The 15677-nt window shown below is 39.1% G+C and overlaps 1 protein-coding gene across 2 annotated transcripts in view; it reads left to right on the forward strand.

Moving 5' to 3' along the window:
* Positions 1–11192: 11192 nt before the first annotated feature.
* The window catches only part of LOC147581754 (uncharacterized), a 156170-nt gene continuing 151685 nt past the window's right edge, over positions 11193–15677 (forward strand). For both annotated transcript variants that reach the window (XR_015250218.1, XM_086704221.1), the window contains exon 1: positions 11193–11732. Coding sequence is in view for 1 of the 2 variants with exons in the window: in XM_086704221.1 (XP_086560347.1) it covers positions 11606–11732 (127 nt within the window). In the remaining variant the exon portion in view is untranslated. The remainder of the gene's footprint in view (positions 11733–15677) is intronic.

A 15677-nucleotide genomic window follows, 5' to 3' on the forward strand; every position in this document is an offset into this window, starting at 1 on the left:
CCTTCCTCCTCGATACCTCTAGCCAGTCATGGCCATATGATATGGCTCCTGCCAATGAGCCACAAATTACATTTCAATGTGGGGAAAACTCTTGTTTTCTTGAAACAGGAATCCTCCCTTTTTGGATGCTATTCTCTTTCTGGCAGTGAACACAGACATAATGGCTGGGGCTGTTCTAGCAGTCTTGTGATAATTATGGGAAAGATAAGAGACTCACAAAGACCTGGTCTCTGATATCCCAAAGCTGATGAAGTAGACTAACAACCAACTCCCACTACAGTTACATGTAAACCAAAAGAAAACAAAAACCAACCTTTAATTTCTTAAGTCATTATAGTTAGGCTCTTATTACCTGCAGCCTAATAAGATCCTAAATGAAATATAGTTTTCATGTATTTCTAGATGATAACACTAATTACAAACTGACAATTATTTAGTTTTTAACCTATCCTGTGGTGCCATGAATGAATTCCTTCATATTGTAAATGTTATCTTATTTCCATTTTATTCATTGTAGCCTCCATCGTCTTAGAAGCAGATCTAGCACACGAGAAACATTCAGCAAATGTCTGTCACATCTTTTACCTTCCACATTGTAAAAGCTTATCTGGAGAAAATAATGCATTCTTGTTAATCAGAATGAAAGATTTCTACTGGTATTATTTATCTAGGTTTTTAGTTGTCGCCTTATTTTATTCAGCATGTTGTCTCCAGCTTAGAAATAAGTCAGATGAATAAAATCTACAGGTGTTGCAAAAGCTGCAGCGATAGCTACACTCTTGGATGATAAAAGCAACATTCAGAATGAAATGCTGAAAAATTTGGGAAAGTCTCTTTTCCTAAACGTAGCAAAATGAATAGGAACCAAAGAACCGAACACTTAGAGGCAAAAAATAAAATTCACATCTACAATTTTGGATTCACAGTAGATCAGAAGGAAAAACTAACAAACCCAAACCTGTTTTGCTGAACATTAGACACGTCAAAGTTAAATCAGATGAAAAAGCATTGACAGAATGAAGAATATGGTAGATACGGAAAAGGTAAGGAGAGAGAGTGCTTATAACGTGACATATTTGAAGCACTTTCTTGGAAGAGATAAGTTAGATTTATTCAATGCAGTTTCAAAGAGACTAAGAGAAAAATTTGGAGGAATATGTGAAAGCTTCGGGTTGAGAAATTGAAGCTCAAAATGAGGAAGATGCTATCAACACAGATTTTTCAAAAGTAGATTTGCCTTGTGGGGCCCAAAGCTGTGCTGACAGGCAGTGAATTGTCATGTAACCAACTCCCTGTTAAGGATAATGGCAGAGATCTTCATGCTTTGGTTAGGAGCTTGACTTACCTGTTAAGATATTTTCCTTTAGGCTAAAACAGTTTGATAAATTGTTTTCTTTTGTCCCACAGGATGGCGTTTTGGGGTATGTTCTGAAAAAAAGTGACAAGGCAGTGGTAGTTATGGGGTGAGGGCTTATCAACCATATTACTTCTTAAATTGGGTTTTTACAAGATGAGGGTGTCCTATCCTGTTACTCCCTTATCTCAGGATAAAAGTATATCTAATGCTACCTGTTGCTGTTGGTGTGGGATGACGGACCATGATACTTGTCTATTTCAGATGGGTGCTGGCAGCTATTTATCTACAAACATAAGCATGTTCACATTCTGAGAAGTGTTGAATCAGAGGCCACAGAATACATGCCTGCATGATCATAGCATATTTTTATTTAATTTATCTTTTTAATTTACATTCAAGTTGGTTAGCATATAGTGCAACAATGATTTCGGGAGTAGATTCCTAAATGCCCCTTACCCATTTAGCCCTTCCCCCCTCCCACCACCCCTCTGTATGAGATCATAGCATACCTTTAACTTGGTTTGTACAGGTGTGGACTTTTCGAATTTAATGTTTTTGAAGGTGTAATTAGCGGTGGACAAAGGGGACTTTGACACAAGTTTTCCACCCCCTGTTGTGTTTCATTCTCTCATGAAAGTATGGACTTTTGCAATCTGTTTTGACTCCCAGGGATAAATCTGAATTATGCAGAATAGGGTTATTGCTCTGATGACCCATATATTAGTATTCCTGGCCTTCGCTGCATATACCTAAAGCCATATTGGCCATGTTTCAAGTGCTCATTGGCCACATATCACTAGCAGCTACTGTATTTCACATTGCTGGCCTAGGCTTTTTAAGGGAGCCTCATAGGAATGACACATTAACTTCCAGGGGGTTGCCATGTGAACAAATCCTCATTCCTAATTCTGCCTCTTCTTTCTTTCCCCACTATCTCTCTTGGGTTATCTATCTATCTATCTATCATCTATCAACATTATCTATCATCTATCTATCTATCATCTATCAACATTATCTATCATCTATCTATCTATCTATCATCTATCTAGCTATCTACCATCTATCATCTATCTGTCATTCATTTTTAATGGCCTTTAGGTCTCCTATGGTCCCATCTTCTACGTCTTCTAAAATAATTTACCCCTCTTTTGGAAACCGTTGAGTCCCAAGTCCACTCTTGTGTCTCATAAATTACAGAACAGATATTTAGTGTGTTTTGTGCACTACTATTTCCCCAAACCTAAAAAGCTTCCTAACATGTGAATAAGAATTAAGAAAAATTGTTCAAATGAATGATTTCATGCTCCAGATTAAGCCATAGGGTTGAAAGTGCTTTGGCTCTAAGAGAAGACTTCACTTGGAGTGAAGGAGTGATCTCTTGGACAGAGAAGGGACAAGCAAGTGATCCAATTTGGGGAGACTAGTTTTTTGTTTTTTTGTTTTTGTTTTTTGTTTTTTGTTTTATCCTCCAAGGAGTATTTTTTAAAAATCTAATATCTTACACTGTAGAGATTAGTTTCCTATATTAGATAATCCTATTCCACCTGTTAACATAATATGATTTCTTTTCCAAGAGATATTGGCTCTTTTCCTGATGCGGGTTATATTACAAATTCTCTTTAATTAATTTGAAGGTAAAGGGTCCAGGTGTGCTACCAATGCTGATATCTTGCTATAGTGATAAAATAAAGGCTACACTTATCAAATATATTTTATACGTATATATCTCAAGTGCTGTAACCGTTGTTCCTTTCCCGGCTTAGCCTAGTGCCTTAAATGCAGTAGGTAGTCCGTAGACATTGTTAAGTCATTTAACAAAGCCACGCACTGCCCTAATCACGTCAAAGACCTCAGTCAACAGATGAAAGCAGATGAAAATCTTTACTTTTATGGAGCTTACATTTAAGTAGAATGATAGGAAGAAAGAAGATAGTAAGCCACAATTAAAATAAATAATGAAAAAATACGTAAGGAAGAAATACACTTTATTAGACAGTGATCAGTGTAATGTGGAAAACAGTAGAGTAGGAATAAGGAATAATGGGGCAGGGGGAGAGATGGGTTGTAACTTGAAGTAGGAAATGAATTAAAACATTTTAATTGAGGCCCCTATGCTCTGAGGTCGTATACTATGTTATCATTTTAAAAGAGAAAGGCATAGTAGTAATATGCACACATTATTTTTGTGTATAAAAATGCAACTGAGTTTTTTTAAATAAGAAATTTTATTTGTATATTACTTGGCAGCCCTTTAGCTTGGATGAGACTGAATTGCTATAAACTGAAAGGTAATTATAGAGGGCTATGCAACTAACTGGAGAAAATATAAGAAAGGAAAAATACATATGCCTTACTCAATAACCTTTATTTGGAAAAGAATAGAAATGATCATGCCAACACATTTTGAGGAGTTTAATAAATATTTTGCAAATACCAATTATAATAAACCAATAATGACAATAACCTAACAATGGCAGAATTATAAAATAAAATTATATTTGAAAAAGACACATAACATAAAGCATCAGAATTATAGATATTTAAAAAAATAGTAACGGAGAAAAAGGAGCTATATCAACTTAGTAGTTACCGACTTTAAATGGGGCCTTCAGATTAAATGTCAAAAATAAATAATAGGGCCAGGGAGCCACCGATTTATCCACATTTATAATAAGATAGAATTTAACTTTTAGCCGTATTATATTATGAAAGTCATTAAATTGAAAATAACAGTTAGAAAAACAGCTTAGTAGAAGACGTTATAGTAATCTTTGATCATAGATGTGAATTTGGTCTCAAGTCTCGCACTGACAAATGACCTTCCATGTTTGCTGCTATAAATGAAATGGTTGGACCAAGGGCTCAGTGAGATCATTTCTAATTATAGAATTATATGACCCAAGCCTGTCCAAAGATTCTTCTGGATTATTTTAACTAATGGAAATAATTACTTACGTTTAGAGAACTGGATTGTGCTATTCAAAATCGGAAAATCCTCCATCATAAACCCAAGATCACACAGCTATTTATTAGCATAAATTTTCCTTTTAGTTGGCCCCTTATGCAATTAGAAGTTTTTATTTCATTTCTGATACCAATTCACTCTGTCATTATGCTGGAAATGTACTGGTAGAGGATTAAGTGCGCATAAAGCTATACGGTTAGTCCTGATGCGAAAATACATTTTTAAAAGTTTTTTTTTTCTTCTTAAATCAATAGGTAGCAGAGAAATATCAATACCCTTAGTCATAATGGTCTCAGTACTGGGGTCATAACAATAAATTAGTGGGATACAAAAAAATAAAAGGCTCAGCTATAAAGACTTCAACTAGTTTCAGATCATCATGATATTATCTTACTGTTATTCAGGAGAGTTTCACTTTTCAAGATGCCAGTGTGAGGAGTCTATGGACCTCATCTCCAGTGACACGAGCAAAACTAGTGACAACTCTAAAACAAAATCCAACCATTTAAAGTCTCGGGAAAAACACATAATGGCATACAGCAAAGAAGCAAAGGAAGAAACATATACTCAATAAAATCTGCTAAAATGCAAGATGCTATATGTGAGCATCTGTGGTATTTGAGCCACAACCCACTTCCTCTTTTTTCCCCATTCTAGTTCAGATTAACAGAAGCTTCATCCTGGGTGGGTGTGGCCAAGAAGATGGGCCTCCCTGTCCCTTCAGCTCCAATCAAAGCTTACTTTATCACATTCCCAGCGGAGTCACCAGCATTTTTCATTCCTTCCAACTACAAGTTGAAGTGACTAAATTCCTGGTGAGTATGGATGAGAACTCAGGGGCGACCTTCTTCCACCCTGCCCCTATCCATAGGATGCAGCCTCTACTACATCCAGGAAGGTTGAGAATACTTGGCCCAAGATGGTCCTCACCCTGGCTCACTCACAGGACAAAGGTGCCATGATGGCAAAGGCAAGTGGAGAAATCAAGAGGCTACCATCATGGCTGGTGCCCAGAACAGCGGCTCACAGGAGGAGAGCATTTCATGGGGTAGAAAGCTCTGTAGCTCTTCCTAAAGGAACAAGTGATTCATGCATTCACAGAATAAGGGAGAGATGATACAATATTCACAATAGGTAGTGAACACAAGCATTTAGCGAATTAAAGATTTGTGAAATAAAAAGATATTGGGAAACTAAAAAAAGGATAACATTTCCTTATTCTGGAATAACATTTCTAAAAGAGAAAAATCTTATGGCATGCATCATATTAATGGTGAAATACTGAAATCTAATCCTCTCGTATGAGGAAGGGAAGACAAGAATGCCCTCGATTATTTCTATTCATTATCATGCTTGAGATCTTAGCCACGCAACAAAGCAAAAGTAAATATACAAAAACATGCATAAATACTATTGGAAGGTAGAAAACAAATTGCCATTTTCTCATTGATGATGTTATTGTATATATAGAAATCCAAAAAAAAATCTGTAAGTAAGTTATTAGAACAAATTCATGAATTTAGCAAGATTGCTGGATAGAGGTTTACATTTTTAAATTTTATTGTATACAGCAACAACCAAGAATTTTAAATTTTACAGACATTACTAAAAGAATGCAAATAGATTTTCCACTTTCCAAATGAAGAGCAAGAACAGAAAACAACGTAAGGAGTCTTTGAAGAGACTACCACAGACTGATGTCAAGAAAGGGAGACTGCACATTGGCAACGACTTAGGAGGTGGCACAGGGTCATTTGTGCATTTGCCCTCAGCTCTTTTTTCTAATCACAATCTGTATCACAGAGGGCTGGATGCCTGAAGACTACCTTCTAGAAATTTCTTTGCCAGCTGGCTTCTCTTCGGCTCTGACCGTGTGGCAAAGGCGCTGGCAGGTGACTGGAAAGTGGCTGGAAGAGAGAAGCCAAAGCCCTACACCTTTGGGCTTTGGGGGGGGGGGGGGCGCTGAGGAGGGTAGAGCTTTCAGCAGAGACTTGGCAGCAACAGTAGCGGCTGGTGCTGTATACAGCAGTCGTGGCTAAGGCACCCTGCCCCCATCTACCCCAGGGGCAGCCATGAGGAACTTTGGGCTCCAGGGTCCCTTCACAGTGGCCGGAGAATGGCAGGAGAATGACTGTGTACTCCAGGGGGTATCATTTCCCCTGGGCTCCTATAGCCTAAGCTGAAGGAGACTTACTGCAGGTACAAATCAGTGAGGAACTTGTCCTTTTCTTATTCCCTGTATCAAATTTCCTCCAGGAGGAACACCAGGTGACGTTTCTATCTTCCTGACTGAACAGGGATACTGGATATATGATGGGAGTGTAATCCCGCAGAAGCCGAACCCGTTTTTCCTTTGTCTTTTCTTCCACATTTACTCATATTTGATTTTACTTAGTAGTATGCATTTTTTTTTCAACTTTTTTTTTTTTTTTTAATTTTATTTTCGGGACAGAGAGAGACAGAGCAATAACGGGGGAGGGGCAGAGAGAGAGGGAGGCACAGAATCGGAAACAGGCTCCAGGCTCCGAGCCATCAGCCCAGAGCCTGACGCGGGGCTCGAACTCAGGGACCGCGAGATCGTGACCTGGCTGAAGTCGGACGCTTAACCGACTGCGCCACCCAGGCGCCCCAGTAGTATGCATTTTTAAAGTTACATATCTAGAATAAGTTCTCTCACTGATGTAATACATACCACGTAAGCAGATTTAAAAATTCCATAATAAAATTTATCTCGAATAGGAATAAGAATATTAAATCAAGGAAAATATTAAATGTTGTACTTTGTATTTAAAAACATGAAACCACAGTAAGTCCTTCTGGAATTTAATACATGGAGTATAAATAATAACTTAAATCAAGATAGGCATCATATGATAGGTAAACACATTTTCCTTTCTCCTAAAAATTCTTTTTTGGGGCACATGGAGAAGAAAATATGATTATACTTTTAGAGTAGAAATTTCTTATAGTATTTGTTTGCTAGAATTCAAGCTTCACATTTTGACTTTTTAGGACTTGTCACAATGTACATATTACCAAGTATTGTATTTCCTGATTATGCTTTTTTTAATGCCTATTTATTTATTTGTGGGGGCGGGGAGGGTTTGAGGGGCAAAGGTGGGGGGGTGATCCCAAGCAGGTTCTAGTCTCAGCGCAGAGCCCAACTTGGGTCTTGATAACACAGCCCCGGGATCATGACCTGAGCCAAAATCAAGAGTCAGATGCATAACTGACTGAGCCACCCAGGCGCCCCATGATTATATTTAAATTATGATAGCTCATTTCTCCATTGAATTTCAAGGAGCGTGATGTGATTCACTATGTATACTTATGAGTTGTTATTATCACAGAGGGAAACCATATATATATATATATATATTTATATTTATATATAAATATACATACTTATACACATATAAATAAATATATATATATAAATGAAAACATAATTTTAGACATAAGGAAAAAGCTTAACCTTCATGAACATTTATCAGTGAAATCTGTGACACACCGAGAGCGAATGAGGAGGAAGACGACATGAGATAAGAGAATGTGCTTACCTAGTATTGTGCATTCTCATGTATTCCTCTATCTAGGGAATTTCTCCATATCAAGAAATAATAGATAAAGGTCTTTAACCCAAGATTTTCTGTAGATGACTGAAAGATTTGTTGAGAGTGATTGAAACCTCAATAAGAATTAGAACTATACATTTTACTACTCATTAAATTAGGCATATAAAAATCATATGTGTTTGTATATATATAGATAATATTTTGATGCGGGATTTTTTTTTTTTTTCACTTCCTTGTTTGTGACTGATCCCCATCAGTCTAGATTACCTTACGATGGTCTAACGTAGAGGGAAAAGGGTATGGGCTCTGGATACAAGCTGTCTGGTTTCAATTCCTGGTTCCATCACCAACCGCATTCTTGGGTGATTTCCTGAATCTCCCCATACTTCAGGAATGTCATTGCCAAACATCATGAATGCAAAATTGATACTGCACACAACCACTTAGCAAGGTGTCTGCTCCAGTCCCTGTATATTACCACATTAATATCGTTATATCTGGAATGTGGAGGACAAAATAGTCAAAGTCAACCCTTTGCACTTTAAAATAGGTTCTCGGGGCGCCTGGGTGGCGCAGTCGGTTAAGCGTCCGACTTCAGCCAGGTCACGATCTCGCGGTCCGTGAGTTCGAGCCCCGCGTCGGGCTCTGGGCTGATGGCTCAGAGCCTGGAGCCTGTTTCCGATTCTGTGTCTCCCTCTCTCTCTGCCCCTCCCCCGTTCATGCTCTGTCTCTCTCTGTCCCAAAAATAAATAAACGTTGAAAAAAAAAATTAAAAAAAAAAACAAAAAACTGGGCTTTCGGTGGCAAAGGACAAACACTTGAAAGCAGTTTTCTAAATCCCAAAATCTTTCCTTTAAACATCTAGAACAAAAGCTTGGAGGATTGCACATGAAGTTTTTACTATATATTATGAAATAGGAAGGGTGATTTAGAAGCAATTTCCTGCTGAACAGGGATTAGGGGAGTTCTCCTTCCAGCTAGAGGAAAGCAGAGAAGAGTACATTCAGGCTTCAAAGTGGAGCCTACTCCCATATTTTTGGTAATTTCAGGAGAGGGAGTATGTTCTCGGCTGCCACATGGGAGGCATGGCTTTATAATGCTCCCCAATTGGGATGACCAGAGGATTTTATACGAAGGTTTTGTATTTCCATGCAGAAAGAGAGCTTGGATTACGTCTTCTGCTACATCCCGAAGCTTGGAGAGACCTGGTGCGGAGAAAATCAAGAAAATGCTTTATGCTCTAATAAAGAACATCTGATTACAATGAAGGTTACTGGATTATATAGGAGGCCTGGGGTTGAGCTAAGGAGCAAAGAGAATGCATAGACATCAAGACCATGCTAGGGGCTCTGGTCATAAGCAAGGATGCTGTCCACCCACCAAAGCCAGATGGGAACACTTACATCAGCTGTGGATACAAAAAGAACCAATGTGGTCATAAAAAATTAACAGGGAGTGTGATCTAGACCATCGGAATGTGAGGATGGTCGTAAAATGCATTCCCCTACCCCCACTGTTGCGATGACCTGTCAGCAAATTCTTGCTCTCAGAAGGCTTCTCGTGGAGGAGGAGGGCAAGAGGCAACTGCGCATAAAAGGGCATATCATTAATATCTCTATTAATTAAGCATTTACACCAAAGAGAACGTGTCAACCTGAAGTGACTGAGTTACCTGCAGAAGCCTAGATTACATTTCTTAAAAAAATAGACTTTAGCTTATAGAGCAGTTTTAGGTTCACAGCAAAACTGAGCGGAAGACAGAGAGATCCCCCCATACAGCCGCTGTGCCCACACATGCAGAGCCTCCAGGATTATCAATAGCCCCTCATCACAGTGGTAGTTTGTTACAATTGATGTACCTACGTTGATACATCCTCATTACCCAGAGCCCATAGATTACCTGAGGGCTCTTATTTTTAATTTTTTTAATGTCTATTTATTTTTGAGAGAGAGAGAGAGAGAGAGAGAGAGAGAGAGAGGCAGTGGGGAAGGGGCAGAGAGAGAAAGAGAGACACAGAATCCCAAGCAGGCTCCGGGTTCTGAGCTGTCAGCACAGAGCCCAAGGTGGGGCTCGAACTCAGGCACATCGAGATCATGGCCTGAGCCGAAATCAGACACTTAACTGACTGAGTCACCCAAGTGCCCCTACCTGAGGGTTTTTTTTTTTTTTTTGAGAGTCTTTATTTGCCCTTCACTTTTGAAAGAAAATTTGTAGGGTACAGAATAAAAGATTGGTGTTTTATTTTCACTCATCCCTTTAAATATTTCACTCCTTTCTCTTCTTGCTTGCTGATTTCTGAGAAGTCAGATTAATTCTTAACTTTGTTCCTCTTTAGTCAGGTATTTATGCTCTATGCTTTCTTTCAAGATTTTTTTTATCTTTCCTTTTCTGTAGTTTGGAAATGATATCCCTGGATGTGATTTTTTTTTTTTTTTTTTTTTTTGCATTTTTCCTCCATGGAATCCGCTGAACTTTCTTGATCTATAGTTGGGTGTTTGATATTATTTGGATAAATTCTCAGTCATTGTGTCAAATATTGATTCTGTTCATTTACTTTTCTTCCCCTCCTCCTTCGGATATTCTTATTACATGTATATTACACCTTTTGAGGTTGTCCCACAATTCACGGATACTCTGTTTCTCTTTTTTCAGTTTTGTTTTTTTTTTCTTTTTTCTTCTCAATTTTGGAAATTTCTATCGTGATGTCCTTAAGTGCAGAAATTCCTTCCTCAGATTTGTCCAATCTACTAATAAGCCCATCAAAGTCATCCTTCATTTCTCTTGCAGTGTTTTTGCTCTCTAGAATTTCTTTTTGGTTCTTATGATTTCCATCTCTCTATATCACCCATCTGTCTTGCGTGCTGTCTACTTTATCCTTTAGAGCCCTTAGCATTTTAATAATAATTGTTTTAAATTCCCAGTCTGATAATTCCAATATCCCAGACATGTCTGCTTCTCATGTTTACCCTGTTCTTCTAATGTGTGTTTTGCCTTGTAGAATGTAGTGTCTTATATATGCGTATATACATATATATGTGTGCATATATACATATATACACATATATGTATATATGCGTGCATATATACATATATATGCACATATATGTATATGTGCGCGCATATATACACATATATGTATATGTGCGCGCATATATACATATATATGCACATATATGTATATATGCGTGCATATATACATATATATGCACATATATGTATATATGCACACATATATATGTATATATACATATATATTGTATTCAGTTGTGCTGAGTAGAAGAAGCTGCTGTAAAATCAGCCATTAGTAATGTAGTTGGGGGAGGGGCAGCATTCCATAGTCTTTTGAGTAAGTCTCAGTCTTTTATCTAGCCTCTGCCTCCGGTAAGCTTCACCATGTGTTTCTCAGTTACTCACTGGCTCCTCACCCTCCTCAGGTGGGACAGGACAGCTAGAGTGGGCTGGAATTGGGTACTTCCCTCCCCCCCAGGTCAGTTCGACTCTGATATATGCCAGTAGGTGAGGCTGGGGTTAAATAGTTTCTCCTGAGGGTGGACCTTGTTAGGGCGAACAGCATGTTCTGGTGTATTTCAAAATGGTTTCCTTCTCAGCTCTTGCTGAAAGTGAAAGGATTTTTCTCTCAGATATTTACTGTCAGAACCTGGTAGAGCTCTGGCAGGCACAGCTCAGGAAAGTGTGGGGTCCTCCCAATGACTGCATCCCCCCGGAGTTTTTATCTTTCAGGCTTGTCCACACTGACAAACCATTCATTCATTGCAGCTTTTCGTACCCTGGCACTGGCTCTACAGAGGTGTCAGCCCCTGGGTTTCTGCTCCGGTAAGTTGTGTTTCTCTATATTCACCTGTCAGTGAGTTTGGTGACCGCCGTTTGCCCCGTGACCTCGGTTCTCCTAGGGAACCTAAGGACGGTTGTTGACTTTTCAGTTTGTTCAGGTTCTCACTTGTTGGGACAGAGTGGCAACTTCCACGCCTGTTATATGTAGAATAGGAATCGGGAAGTCTGGGTTACAGTTTTAAAAGGAGGCTCAGAGAACAAGTTGATGGCAGCAGGGAGAAAAAACAGCAAGTTATGTGTGGTGCCTAAAGGGGATGTCTCTCAATCGGATGGGGACCCCCAAATGTGGGACGACAATTGGGTGGAAGCTGGGGCATGGGAGGTGAAAGAATTCACCTGAAGCAAAACAAAGGTGATAGAAGTTTACTGAATGCACCGTAAGGGAGCTGTGGGCAGGACCACAGGGGAGAGGCTGTCTGCAGGGAGGCTGTGGGAGGGGACTGCTCTTAAGAAGGGAAAGTGCGGAGGTTGGTGACATATGCAGTTTTCTCTTTTTGGGTAAGTGGGCCTGGTTGTAAGTAGCCCATTGGTTAGTTAGGCCCTATGGGTATTTTGAGGTGGGTCGCCTGACGGGCCTGTCTATATTCAGCCAAGTGGTTGCTTTGAGCCCTTTCTACATACATTCTATTGTACAAGCCTATTTGCCTGAAAGGGACCTCACATTATGTTTTTGTACATCTGAATCATTATGGATAAATACCAAACTTGCTATAAATGAAGCAAACTTACACACACTCTATAACACATACCTGTGAACCGTAATCACTAAAACATGACTGTGTGAGGGAGAGCACAGGACTCCTCTTCCAGGCTCCTACTGTTCCTCTTCTGTCTGCATAGCTGGGTTTTGCAGCAATTCTCACTCCAGCCCCCTTCTCATGACCCAGCCTGTGTTAGGGCGGAGCAATCACTTCATTTCAAAACCTTTCCTTCTAAATTCTTAGTCCTCACCTTTGCAAACACTTGCCCTTCTCTGCCTGCATGGTGTTTACATTTGCATTGTTTCTCTCAGTTATGTTCTCTCCTCCTTATTCTTTAGCCACGGTGATGGTTTCTGTGAGTTTCTGTGTTCTGTAGTTGTGTATCCAAAGCAAACATCCTTTCTTTTTTTAATGTTTACTTACTTATTTTGAAAGAGAGAATGAGCAGGTCTGCGCTTGAGCAGGGGAGGGGCAAAGAAAGATGGAGAGAGAATCACAAGCAGGATCCATGCTCAGCACAGAGCCTGACCTGAGGCTTGATCTCACAAACAGTGAAATTATGACCTGAGCCAAGATCAAGAGTCCCATGCTTAACCGACTGAGCCACCCAGATGCCCCTAAAGTGAACATCCTTAATCCCATACCTCACTCCTGTGTTTCTGTAATTGTCCAGCTATACAATCCACGTTCTGGACGATGTGTCAGTGAGAGGGTCCTTGTACATTGCCATTGGCAGGATGAGTTGCTTTGTGCTGAGAATTGAGCAGAAGGGTGAATCCTCAGTACCTAATTGGATATCACTTCCTATTGAAACATTACTGTTCCCTTGCCAGCAGCAGCTGCGATTTGTTAGCCCCCGAATATTTGCCATCTAATAGTGTATAGACAGTAAGAGTTCTGTATTCTCCCGACTAAAGATCTAACATAAAAATGATGATGCGTTTTTTTTATGAAGATTGAGAGTACTATTTCATGGTGTGCATTCTTTAAAGCAAACTAAATCTATTATTTCACAACCAAAAATCAATTGCTTGTTAGTGTGTTCAATTTTCAATAGTTTTGAGTGCATTTGGAAGGTATGAACTGTAAGTTACTGAAGAAGTTGATTTTCCTTGTTGAGGAAAGCTAATCACAAAGGAACCAAACTCAAGTTTCAACACACCAATTTTGATTACCTTTCTACAAGCAGTTAGAATGTTATTTTCAAAGCTGCAGAGCAATTAATGGCTAGAACTGCAGGAAGTATTTAATTGAGTATTGATTTAAGGCCAAGCTGTTGTTTGGCTGAGGCATTGCATTATAATTAATGGACCTTAACCAGAGTTTAATTTTTGTACACTATACCTGATTTTCAAGCATTATAATAGCAACCCTCAAACAATCTATAGAGGGAGCTTTGAATTTTTCCTGTTAACTTTTTTTAAAGTTTTGACTGCATTTAAAAAAAAATATTTAAATGTTTTATTTATTCTTGAGAGAAAGAGAGACAGAACATGAGTGAGGGAGGGGCACAGCGAGAGAGGGACACCGAATCCCAAGCAGACTCCAGGCTCTGAGCTATCAGCACAGAGTCCGACGTGGGGCTCAAACTCGCAAACCGTGAGGTCATGACCCGAGCCAAAGTCGGATGCTCAACCAACTGAGCCACCCAGACACCCCTTGACTGCATTTTTAACATACCCAGAAGACTTCTGGCTTTTGATAGTAACTTGGAAGTCTATGGCATTTGTAATATATTTAAGATTAAATTCTCCCATTGACATATTGCCAATTAGTCAATGAGTTCATTCATACAAATTTAATGCATGGAAGACAATGTTATTGGTGGAATGATTTACTGAAGAGGGCTAGGCCTTCAACTTCCCTGGAGTTCTGTAGACAAAGAACAGCTTTCCAGTTGTTTGGGATAGTGCTGAATGCTTACTTGAAGGGCAGAGGATGGGGTAAAAATTCCTTTCCAGGGCTCATCCATAATAACATCCAGTGATTAGTTCCTATAGAATGACAGAAATGTATGAATTTGTAATTTTAAAAGCAGCCATCTGGTCACTTTCTGAATTGGCATATGACTTAAAATCTAGCCTTGTTATATTTAAGATGATAACTTGAATTGTTATCAGTTTAAATACGTATCCAACGTAGACCATATCATTGGGATCTGTAGGTATACATAGATGAACAAAACAGGAGTGGCCCTCCGTCATGTGACAGCCTATTTTGGACACGAACATTGCAGAAATAACTACACCATATGGTGATATGTAATACATACTGTAAGAAGGAATGGCTTGCTCATTAAATCTGTTTCCAAAAAAAAAAAAACTTCCTAAAATTATCAGCCATCTCCTTTTCTTTGTCCTACTTACAAGTCCTTACCTTTCCCTCCGGTCACCGTTACAGCTAACTCCCCTTAATTTCCAGTCTTATCAACATTACCCAACAGTTGCTGCAAAGAATTCCGCAGTGTAAAAAGTTTGTCTCTTCAATCTCATCTTGCTATCTTAACGTATGAGCCTCGCTGTTTGTTTCTGCTGTGGTGTGGGGATTTGTTGTAATCCCAGTGGCAATTTCAAGTCTGGCAACTGCTTCTCCCTTTCTGAAGTGTGGAACAGCGACTTTGTGTCAGCTCCCCCGAGAACGAACACATTGGGGGGAAAAAGCAATGGAACACTTACAGGAATGGTTATCCTGGCTGCATTTTAAAACACTTCAATGGATTCAAGACTCCAGTACGTTTTAACGATCGTGTAGCCCAGAGCATAATTGGTTGATCTATCAGAAAAGTAGGTGTTCAGGATTAACCATGCGGATTTTAGCTACGAGTCACTGAGTGACCTTTAATTTATTCTGCATCTTCAAAATTAAGTGGTGTGAAGAAAAGCAAGGAGGAAGGTCGTAGATTTAGTTCCATTTCAGATCAACCAACTCACCTGCTGGTAAAACAGCATAAAAATTTAGCGCATTTATAACTATTTTCATTTTGGTTGCTCATCAGTAAATGTTAGGGGGTGGAACTGTGTGGGATGTGTATGTACTGATGAAAAGGGTCATTCTTCTCTTTTTGTGACTGTATTGTCTATATAACCAAGTCTGCATGTCATTTAACATTTGCAGAATTGTCAGCTCACTTAAAGAATTTTTCCTCTTTACACCCTGATATTTATTCACTTGGACTTTATTTGACACAGATGACGAAAATTCAAAACATTTTTGAGTATGTGTGTTT

The sequence above is a fragment of the Puma concolor genome, chromosome B1 (genome assembly GCF_028749965.1).
Source record: "Puma concolor isolate L17-30 chromosome B1, mPumCon1.1.hap2, whole genome shotgun sequence".
Lineage (NCBI taxonomy): Eukaryota > Metazoa > Chordata > Mammalia > Carnivora > Felidae > Puma > Puma concolor.